The following is an 11,637-nucleotide window of genomic DNA, read 5'->3' as shown; positions in this document are numbered from 1 at the left end:
AAGTCCTACCACCTTATTTAAAACTGAATTAAGCCTATCACTAAGATAACCCAAATTGTTAATTTAGAATTTCCTATATTTGATGCGACTACCCCACTGGAAACTACTGGAAAGTCTGATTTCTTTACATTTTTCTTTTTTTAGATTTATTTTATTTTGTATGCATGAGTGTTTTGCCTGCATGTGTTTATATATAACATGTTCAAATGTGTGGTGCCCATGAAGGCCAAAAGTGGGCATCAGATCTCATGGAACTGCGGGTATAGATGCTAGTAAGCCACCACCACATGGGAACTGGGAAACACTAGGTCTAACCACTAAAATGCCCGTCTCTTTACCCCATTTAAATTTTTTTTTATGAAAATGTTCAAGCAAGACAGGATAGTCAGACTGCATTATAACCTAACTCCAAACATTTTAAATTTTATAATCCAGTTATCATTGTATCTTCATGTGGTTTTTTTTAATTTTGTGTTTGTGTTTTTTGTTTTCTGGTGTTTTTTTTTTTTTTTTTTTTTTTTTTTGAGGGAAAGTGGTACTTGGAAAGCAAATCAATGATTTCATGTCATTTCACCCCTGAATAATCTAGCGCCAATAATAAAAATTTCTAGGCTAATCCATCATTTTGAAATCTCCTGAAATTTAGCTAGTATTTAACAGACAGTAATACATTGTTTCTCTTGCCACAGTTTCCCCTTGGATAGACCAGAAGCTGTTGATTAGAATAACAGTTGTGGTAGACAATGATGTTTTCCAAGCCACAGACAATGCCCATAGAGCAGGAACAGACTTCCAATCTAGTGCACAATTATTTTGACAATTATTTAGGCATTCACCACAGACTGCCTGTACTCCAAAGAACAGATATTTCAAAATCATTCCTTGGAATCACTCTCCTGTCATTTCCCTTAGCTGTGAGCATTCTCAGTTTCCCTAAAATTACAGCAGGTAATGGCTTGCCCATGTCCCCTACACCTCAGTGAGCACTAAAGCCAGAGGTGAGATCTCAGTACTCCTCCTTTACTTTATCTATGGGTGTATACATCTTTGCATGTACTGGTACACACAGACACTCAGGCATATGGCTATACTTGTTTTTAACTTCAAATAACTTGGTAAATATGGGAAACTTTCATGGTTGTTTGGTTTATGTCTTGTCTCTGATCCAGGTGGTAGAAGTCTGTGATCTGAAAAGGCCAGGCAGGTCTTTATGCTTCTTAATTCTAACAATATTTCTATTGTAGTCACTACACTGATGTTTTACCTTTGAAAACCCCACCCCCACTGTTTGGTTTTGTTTTCCCAGAACTTATGTCAAATAAACCAGCCTGGCCTTCACCCTCCAAGCAGCTGAGGCTGACCCTCAAGCTCCTGATCCCTCTGCCCCCTTTCCTGAGTGCCGGGCCCCCGAGCACGGACCACCACACCTGAGTTAGACGCGATGTGATGAGTGTTTGAAGATGTCGATGAAGAAGAATCAACACCTCTCTGCAGGGTCTCCACCAGATACCAAAAACTCAGAAGCCTTAGAAAGCAGTTTTGTCTAAAGAGAGTGGGAGCGGGAAGCTCGACAGGCAATCACTGCTCACTACACACCCCTTGCTTTGTGTGTGTGTATGTGTATATGCTTGGGGTGTGTGTGTGTGTGTGTGTGTGTGTGTGTGTGTGTGTGTGTGTGTGTGTAAGAGAGAGAGAGAGAGAGAGAAAGAGAGAGATATGCCTGTAGACGACAGAGGACACCTTGATTGTCATTTGTCAGGCATCATCTGACTTTCTTTTCATCTGTTTGTTTTGTTTTGGAGACAGGGTCTCAGCGGCAGAATCTGCTTGTCTCTGCCAGGCAGTGTGCCCCCATGCCTGGCCTCTTAAGTGCACATTCTCGGAATCAAGTGCAGGTCCTCATGCCTAAAAGTGATCTCCCAGACTGATTAATCTTTTGTCATGAATATCTTATTAAAGTGTTTAATAAGATATCTTATTAAAGTGTTTAAACTACTTATTAAAGTGTTTAAAATAATGTTTAAAATAAACTGCCTGTAATCAAATATATAAATAAATACATGTATCTTAAAATCTGATCCATAAAGTGCTGGAATTACTTCTCTCCAGCTCTAGGCTCTAAAAAACATGGAGGTCCCTGGGCCCAGTCCTCTGCACTCTGAATTCACTGCCATAGCTGTCATTGCCTGAGATGCCTTAGATTTACAACCACATCACCGTCCTCCTCCCTGAACTTCAGATTGCCATTGATCTTACTGCAGCTTGCTCTGCCTACTGAAGAGGCTCCTGCTTTACATGGCGGAAGCCTCCCTCTCACATCCTCCTCCTGTTGTTGTCACAGCTCAGTAACGATATGCATGGGAACGTCTCACTTTCTCTGAAATCGCATGTCCACTCCCCACATGACTCATCCCTGAAGACACCAGCCTCATAACTGGTATCTGTATCTAGCAGCTGATGGCTCTCTCTGAAGAATAAGTAAGAGCATGGTATTCTCCTACCCAGACCCTCCGAGTCTCCCATCAGTGCGGCTGTCATGTAAAAATTGACAGCAGCTAGAAATGCATAATTAGCAGATATAGTAATCTAGCACTGTACTATAAGTAGGTGACAACCCATGGGAATTAAAGGAATACATCTACAAGTACACACAAATGTTAGCCCGTCAGTGGGACAGTGTTAGGTACCACACTGTAACAAGACTGAGTAAGATTGACATTGAATGGACAGGCATGTCCTGAAGAGGAAAGGCAAATTCCTAGTACGTACTTTGGAAAAATTTATATGCAGTCACAAAGCACCAGCATATATCAAGAACCTAATAAAAGAATGCACTTTAACCCCGTTGGCCACGTCTAGCAGTTATCCCAAGTCAGCGACCAGAATGGCAGATTGTCTTCCCTCGTCCCATGTTCTATTTAGTGTCTGCTTTCCCTGCTGGGTTACGAGTTTGGGAGGAGAGGCACGTCTGTTTTTGGATATCTCGCCCATTATGTGCTCAGGGATGAAGGTTATAAAGTAAGAGTGAGATTTGGTCAAAACCTTAGACACAGCAGAAGGGGAGGAGCTTTACTCCAACAGTGGTGACAGATGATGATATAACTTACCCGACTCGCACATAGCAGTAGCCACAAAAACAATCCATGTAGTTTTCCTTTTTTTTCTTTTTCTTTTTTTTTTTTTTTGGTTCTTTTTTTTTTCAGAGCTGGGGACCGAACCCAGGGCCTTGCGCTTCCTAGGTAAGCGCTCTACCACTGAGCTAAATCCCCAACCCCTCTTTTTCTTTTTTTTTTTATTAACTTGAGTATTTCTTATTTACATTTCGAGTGTTATTCCCTTTCCCGCTTTTTTTTCTTTTTTTTTCTTTTTTTTCTTTCTTTTTTTTTTTTTTTTATTAACTTGAGTATTTCTTATTTACATTTCGAGTGTTATTCCCTTTCCCGGTTTACGGGCCAACATCCCCCTAGTCCCTCCCCCTCCCCTTCTTTATGGGTGTTCCCCTCCCCATCCTCGCCCCATTGCCGTCCTCCCCTCAACAATCACGTTCACTGGGGGTTCAGTCTTAGCAGGACCCAGGGCTTCCCCTTCCACTGGTGATCTTACTAGGATATTCATTGCTACCTATGAGGTCAGAGTCCAGGGTCAGTCCATGTATAGTCTTTAGGTAGTGGCTTAGTCCCTGGAAGCTCTGGTTGCTTGGCATTGTTGTTCATATGGGGTCTCGAGCCCCTTCAAGCTTTCCAGTTCTTTCTCTGATTCCTTCAACGGGGGTCCTGTTCTCAGTTCAGTGGTTTGCTGCTGGCACTCGCCTCTGTATTTGCTGTATTCTCGATGTGTCTCTCGGGAGAGATCTACATCTGGCCCCTGTCTGCCTGCACTTCTTTGCTTCATCCATCTTGTCTAATTGGGTGGCTGTATATGTATGGGCCACATGTGGGGCAGGCTCTGAATGGGTGTTCCTTCAGTCTCTGTTTTAATCTTTGCCTCTCTCTTCCCTGCCAAGGGTATTCGTGTTCCCCTTTTAAAGAAGGAGTGAACCATTCACATTTTGATCATCCGTCTTGAGTTTCATTTGTTCTAGGCATCTAGGGTAATTCAAGCCTTTGGGCTAATAGCCACTTATCAATGAGTGCATACCATGTGTGTTTTTCTGTGATTGGGTTACCTCACTCAGGATGATATTTTCCAGTTCCAACCATTTGCCTATGAATTTCATAAAGTCATGATCTGAGGTACGGGGGAACAGAATCTAACACACAGCATACTCTAAACAAACAGAAAGCATCTAATAAATATCACTTAAGCCATTGCATTCCTTGCTGGTGTGACCATGTAAAACAGTAAAGCAGCCTCCTACAGAGAGAACTAGTTAAGGAAATCTCTTGTTTCAAATTGTCACTAGAGGAAGGAGAGAAAAAAATCTCACCTAAGAATTCGGGTTACTGAAGGAATGGCCATTCAGAGCCTGCCCCACCTGTGGCCCATACATATACAGCCACCAAACTAGATAAGATGGATGAAGCAAAGAAGGGCAGACTGACAGGAACCGGATGTAGGTCTCTCCTGAGAGACACAGCCAGAATACAGCAAATACAGAGGTGAATGCCAGCAGCAAACCACTGAACTGAGAACAGGACCCCCGTTGAAGGAATCAGAGAAAGGACTGGAAGAGCTTGAAGGGGCTCGAGACCCCATATGAACAACAATGCCAAGCAACCAGAGCTTCCAGGGACTAAGCCACTACCTAAAGACTATACATGGACTGACCCTGGACTCTGACCTCATAGGTAGCAATGAATAGCCTAGTAAGGGCACCAGTGTAAGGGGAAGCCCTTGGTCCTGCCAAGACTGAACCCCCAGTGAACGGGATTGTTGGGGGGAGGGCAGTAGTGGGGGGAGGATGGGGAGGGGAACACCCATATAGAAGGGGGGGAGGAGGAGTTAGGGGGATGATGGCCTGGAAACTGGGAAAGGGAATAACATTTGAAATGTAAATAAGAAATATCCAATTTAATAAAAATGGAAGAAAAAAAAAGAATTCGGATTATACACTGCTGATTAAGATCTTTCTCTTTAAGTCACATTACCAGCCCTTTCCAAGGAACTTCAAGAATGGCCTTTACTCAGCTTAGTCCTAGGTTGGTGGTCCTGTCCCCTGGCTGACAAAATCTCTTCTTTGACAACCAGACCTCAGTGATGATTGTCAGACACCACAGCATGGTTATACACAGATGCTTTCTGTGTTCTGGAACTGATGAAGATATGACAATTTAAGACTTTGCAGTTACCATCTATGTGATGACGTGGTAAATTAAAAATATTCTTCATTTTATGTGATGGAGATATATTTAGTAATTGGGAAAGTAAAAGATTTTATTTAAAATGAAGACATGGTGTTCTAGGTGAACACATCTTGAAATATCACGCCAGCCGAGTATCTTTGAAAATGAGTGACCTTTCTCCCACCTCTTCTCAGACACTTGTTCCCAAGCAGAAGTGTTCTAACAGCCAGACTCAGTGTCTCTATCCTCATGTGACGACTCAGTAGGTACAAAGGTTAATCTGGTGGTCAGGCATAGAAGCCTCTTTCAGATTGTGAATGTGTGTGCGTGTGTGCTAAGAGAGTCATCACCATCACAAACAGGTTCTGAGCACCTGTCCTATGCAAGAGATTAGATAAAGCCAGGCGAGAGGGCCTGCAGCACCCGAGAGTAAGTCTCTGCTTTCACTTCCTGAGTAGACAGATACCTGTTGAGCAATATTATGCAAAGCACTAGGAATACATTATAGGCCCGGTGGCTGGTGAACTAGAATGTGCTGCAGACAGAACATGGCTGTCAGTTTGAAAACTGCTTTTACGTATAGAGAGGTGATTGGTGTGGACATTTCAAGTTTATTTATGGGTATGTATGTAGGGCATTAAATAAGGGGGTACTGGGACAGGTAGACATTGCCATAAAAGACCAGGAAAGTATCTTTATCAAGTAAGAAAGAAAAATACCAGTGTGGTGGTGCAGGCTCACACCTTTAATCCCAGCATTTGAGAGGCAAAAGCAGGAGGATCTCTGAGTTCCAGGCCAGCTTGTTCTATAGAGAAAGGCCCAGGACAGTCAGGGGTACACAGAGAAACTGCCTCAAACAAAACAAAACAAAACAAAAAACAAGAAGAAAAACAACAAACAACAATTAAAAAGATGAAGGAAGACATACGAGAGAGAGAGAGAGAGAGAGAGAGAGAGAGAGAGAGAGAGAGAGAGAGAATATGAATGAATCCATTTTCCCTAAAACTGGTGACTTTAGAAAGTGGTTAAGGATTATCTACCAACTGAGTTTTGTATCTAAAAATAAAATCTCATACTTCTCAACTTCAAAAGTTTTGGCTGTGCCTCAGTTTCTGAAGTAGTGGGCTTTATTTAAAGTCTAACCTTCAGAGTTTGTGCCTAACTCAATCAGATGTGTCCTTGAATTTAAACTAGATTGTGCCCTAGCCCTGGCTTGGACTGTACATTCCCCAGACTCCCATTTCAGTAATTACCCCATTAATTGAGTGAGATAGTCACTTAACATGCCTTTAGGGGATGGGGGTCAGGTTGAACTAATGATGACGACAGCAATCCCCACTTTTTGGTAGAATGTTTTATTGTTCAGGCATGAGTCACACATTTGGAACTAGCAGCAGCTGTGGGTAGGCAGTCATTGATCCCCTTGGGAACAGGATCAAAGCGTATTATCTCTACAAGGGAGACCTGAGCTTCACAAAGGCTCCTGGAGATAACAGGTAACACAGAAATCTACCAAACCTTCCTGAAACATGAGGTAAATTAGGTATTTAAATAATTGTCTCTCGCTCTTATTTTTCTCATAATTTTTATGGCTATTTCTTATTCAGACCTGTGAGTTAGTCACAGGATTCCCCCTCCCAAGAATTGAGACATTCAAATTTTTATTTGTAAATATTCAAAGGGAGTTCATAGGCAATCCTTACTTTCCAAAGCCACAGGCTTAAGGGCTGCCCTTCTACTCCCCTATTTCCTGCTTCTTTTTCCTGCTTATTTTAATGTAGAATAACCCCCAAAGCCCTCCAGCTTAATGTCTTCAAACTGCATATAAACAGGGAAACAAATTAATGATTACTGATCTAGACCAGCCTGTTATATAGACAGGGTAAAATGCCCAATGGCAACCTTACAGTCCTTTTGATCTTGATTTATTTGAAACAGTTGGGATGTCCTCTGCTTCACTTCCTGACTCGGAGGCAGTTTTTACCAAGCACTCGGGATTATATAATATATGCGCCCTTCTCTTTAAAAATAATGGTGACGTTCAAAAATTCACAGTGGAATCCTAGGCGGGAAGGCTCTTCAACCCACGCTCAGGTGGACAGACTACGGGATGCTCATCCTGCACCCCACACTATGGATGAGGAGCACCCACATACAGAGATGCAGAGGTGAAGCCCGGACCAGGCCCTGGGGGCCGAACCTGTGCGGGCCACCTTCCAGAGATCCGGGGCTATGCAAGTGCGCCGATGTCCGGACAGGGGCAGGTGTGGCCGAGCCCAGCGGGCACCCAGAGAGCCACCGCACCGCAGAAAGAGGCAGGGCGGGCAGGCCCGGAGGGGAGTGCCCGCAGCCCGCCCCGCCCCTCGCGCCCCGGCTCCGCCTCGCCTCGCCATGGTGGAGCAGGGAGACGCGGCGCCGCTTCTGCGCTGGGCCGAGGGCCCCGCGGTCTCTGTGCCGCAGGACCCCGCGTTGCAGGCTGGAGGATGGGTCCGGGGCGGCAGTGGGGGCGGCCGAGTGGCCGCGGAAGCTCCCCGAAGGCGGGAACCCGAGGAGCCAGCTCCCCCCGAAGTGCTGCTGCAGCCCGGGCGCCTGGAGCTGGGCGACGTAGAGGAGGACCAGGTGGTGGCCGTGTTCGTGGTCACCTTCGATCCTCGCTCCGGTGAGAGTCGCTTAGGGATGGAAGGGGGTGGGGAGGCAGACCGCAAGCTGGGTTGCGGGGGAGGGACTCGCTGCGCGAGCGCTGGCACACACACACCTGCATCCCGCCCCGCGCGGGGGTCCCGGGGCACGGGGGCGCTGTGTCTCCAGACTGGAGCCGAGGGATCCCCGGGGCTTTGTTCCGCCCCCTTCTCCGTCCCGCCGCCACTCTCAATCCGCTCTGCCGCCTGGTCGCCGCTCTCCTGTTTGCTCCGCTTCAGTGCAGTAGGATTGGTTTGCAGCAGCGGGCACATTGGCTTTTGTTTTCTCTGTTTTCCTGCTGGGCTGAAAGGTTCTTTTAGATGCCTAGAGGAAGGAGCCCCCCTCACTCCCGCGTACGCCGCCTCCCACGGGGGTTCAGAACCACCCTGCTCTGCGCTTGCCTTGGCTCGGGGTTGCTCCCTGCGCTGTAACTTTCCCAGCCGCCTAGTTCACTTTCTCCGAAGGCTTTATTTTGAGGAATTAACATGAGAGCATTAGGGGATGGGGTTGGAGAACTGGCAGGCTGCCTTTCTGGGAAGACTCACTGGTTGTGTCACACTGTCTTTACCCTAACCACCCACTCCGTGGTGGGGAGTGCTTGCAACAGTGGGCGGTTCTGAGAGGAGATAAAAGTGAACGAATGACTCTGAGCTTCAGTGGTCTACCTAAAGGCATCAAAATACCCCAGCTGCTTTTTCGAGGAAGAGAAATTCTTGGATGCTTCTTCCTCGATTTCTCCGTTGAGCTGCTGGAGCGAGGAGCTGCTGCTTGTGAGGAAAGGATGTGTTTTCTTCCTTCTAGAAGTTCCCATCAGTCTTCCAACCCTGAGGTGATGGATGGGATAGGAGGAAGAAATTAGGATTATGTGAAAGGTATTAAGATGCAATGGAAGCCGGTGGCCAAGGATTCTGAGCCAGCAAAAAGGCACGTGGCCCTTAAAGAAGGCCAATGCCCTATTCCTTAGAAGCAGGACTTGTGGGAAGACCTCAAGTCCCAAATCCTGTCTGCCTATTGCCTCATCCCACTGACTTTCAAACTTTTCTGACTTTGGCCTGCCATGTGGAATTAAATTTACATCCCAACCAGAACATTGGAACTAAGGGAAGCCCGAGTTCCCCGAAATAGTGTCGGCCCCCTCTAATTAATTAATGATCATCACACACACTGCTTGACTCATACAATCTGGACTCCTAGACACACGTGGTTTGAAAAGATATTGTTAGGCAAAACAACCGAAGTAACCCTTAATGATAGACAACGAAGTTCCTCATAGCTAACTGTGTTTCCTGCGTTGTACTCTTTTGTGCTGAGGTAAATGGAGGCAAGCTTGAGAGTCACTCGATGTTAAGAACTGGGAAGGAGACATTAATGGCTTTCTGGCTGCATAATGGTAACTGTCTGGTGATAGAGTCCAGGGGAAGGCGGGGAAAAGGAAACCGCACACTAATCACAGGTAGAGCTGATAAAGTAGCCGATCGATCAGTTACTGTCATTGATCACAGAGATTGAGGCCCTTGTAGGGGCCCCCATGTCTTTCCATTCACAGCTGCTGACTGGTTTTCTGGTTTATGCTGTGTGTGTGTGTGTGTGTGTGTGGTGGGGAGGGGTCAGACTACTGTGAAAAGACAAGAGCTGTCACTAATACTGTGACATTTGTGCAGGCATTTTACTTGAATCCTGTTTAATTCCATACACTCTGTAACTTGCTGATTTTTTTATGCCTACTTTGTTCTTGAGGAAAGGCACTAAGGGTGGTTACATATTTTGGAATTAACTATCCAGCCTAACCAATATCTCTCATGTGCACTCGCTGCCTGAACCTTTGCCTCTCACGTTGCCTCGTCACTTCTCTAGGGGCTCTGGTTTAGCTTTGGTGGAGAGAGCCACTATTTCCTGCTGGTCTCTTTTCGTCTAAGCTATGCCAGCGTATACGGCTAATGTGACTCCTCTAATCCTGTGAAATATGCTGGGAGTTCTTGTGTAAAATAAACGTGTATAGCACATCCCTTAGAAGTAGCAGAGGGCCGAGCAAAGTCACAGGCCTCCGCACCAGGACAAGGCAAAGAGGACTGTTGTGCCCTGTGTTTGGTGGTTGAGGACAGCCAGTTGAGAGAGAGGTACGTGAGGCCCACTGTTGTCCCGCAAGCTGATGCCATCACCGTGACCAGTGTTACGTCTCCTCATTTTAATCTGGGGTCTTCTCTACTTCCTGAGTCCCATATGCCACATGTTCCTAATTAATACTGGGCCACTCAAGCAAGTTCCTCAGCCTGCATTACAGAGGTGGTCAGAAGGCACACAAATCAGAACAGGTCATATTAACGTCATAGGTGTGAGGGCTTTGTTCCAGGTTCTTCCTCTGGCCTAACGTCTTATCACTTCCTCGTGTCCTTCCTGTCCTCAGTCCTCAGTTTTCATTTTTAGGAGGTAAATTCAACCCAGTCACTGCCCAGGCTGTGGATTTCATGTATCCTCTCACCTTGGGCATATCTACAAGTCAGTGTTTAGGGATATTTTCTCTCTCTCTCTCTCTCTCTCTCTCTCTCTCTCTCTCTCTCTCTCTCTAACACACACACACACACACACACACACACACACACACACACACACGGAGAGAAGGAATGGGAGAAGAGAACCCATAGCTGTGGCTTGTCTGTCTGGTAAGAGCAACTTACGGAAGGAAGGGTTTGGCTCATGGTTTGAGGAGATGCAGCTGGTTGTGACAGGAAAGACGTGGTGATGAGAACGTGAGGTGGTAGTGACATCACATGCACAGGAAGCGGACAAAGATGAGTGCTAACACCCAGTCTGCTTTCCCCCTCTTACTCAGTCCAAGGGCTCATGGGATGATGCCCCCCACCTTCTGAGTGGGGCCTCCACTCCTCAGTTAAACCTTTTGCAGGATCACCCCAAAAGACACACACACCCAGGGGTATGTTTCTTAGGTGACTGGAAATCTAGTGATGCTAAGAGACAAAATTAACTATCACAGAAGGAACAGGAGAGTGGAGTGGATCTCTGGGAGAATGTGAGTTCGTGTTTTAGGGCGGGAAGGGAGAGAGGAATTCATTCGTTCACACTTTCTAACATACGCTTTGGAAAGCATCTTTGGGCATCTGTCAGAAAACTCAGAGAGGAAAAGAGAGAGGTGATTATTTTCTCTGGATTCTTTATTGCTTGAAACGTATGGGTGGTTGGTTGACCTACAAATGACACAAGGGCGTCAGGATCAAGGTAAGGCAGGCATCACACACACACACACACACACACACACACACACACACACACACAGAGTCTTTATCTAGAGCTGAGAACTAGCTGTAGGGTGGTGGTGGTGCTGGCCATCTGGGCTACAAAGCTGCTATTGAAACCAATCCCAGATGCTAACTTGGCATGCTGGGTAGAAGAGGTTGGCAGCCAGAATATTGCTCTGTGTGTGTGTGTGTGTGTGTGTGTGTGTGTGTGTGTGTGTGTGTGTTGGTTCTATGATTTCAGACCTGACTTTAAATCTGTTCTTAGACTTTCTAGTAAAATTTCCTTTGCTTCGTTAAGGACAAAGGTATCCTTGCATTTGGGATACCAGCATGACTGTCACCCTAGAGTAATAGGTGCTGATAGATTTATTGCCCCTCCCCCAGCTCCTGCCTGGCACCCTGTGAATCTGCCTACTTTAGGC

At 45.9% G+C, this 11,637-nt stretch overlaps 1 protein-coding gene across 3 annotated transcripts in view; it reads left to right on the top strand.

Annotated features, from left to right (window-relative positions):
* The window catches only part of Dennd11 (DENN domain containing 11), a 68,863-nt gene that overhangs the window by 29,616 nt on the left and 27,610 nt on the right, over positions 1-11,637 (top strand). Inside the window, exon 1 of one of the 3 annotated variants that reach the window (XM_006236361.5) lies at positions 7,635-7,941. The exons of 1 other annotated variant lie outside the window; for it this stretch is intronic. In XM_006236361.5, the coding sequence (XP_006236423.2) occupies positions 7,674-7,941 (268 nt within the window). In that variant the 5' untranslated portion in view covers positions 7,635-7,673. Of the gene's footprint in view, positions 1-7,634; positions 7,942-11,637 lie in introns of those variants that run through there. One more of the 3 variants, NM_001044701.2, reaches the window with a different exon arrangement.

This window comes from Rattus norvegicus, chromosome 4, assembly GCF_036323735.1.
Source record: "Rattus norvegicus strain BN/NHsdMcwi chromosome 4, GRCr8, whole genome shotgun sequence".
NCBI lineage: Eukaryota > Metazoa > Chordata > Mammalia > Rodentia > Muridae > Rattus > Rattus norvegicus.
Note: the sequence above shows the minus strand (reverse complement) of the source record. Positions and strands in the feature narration are given on the sequence as shown.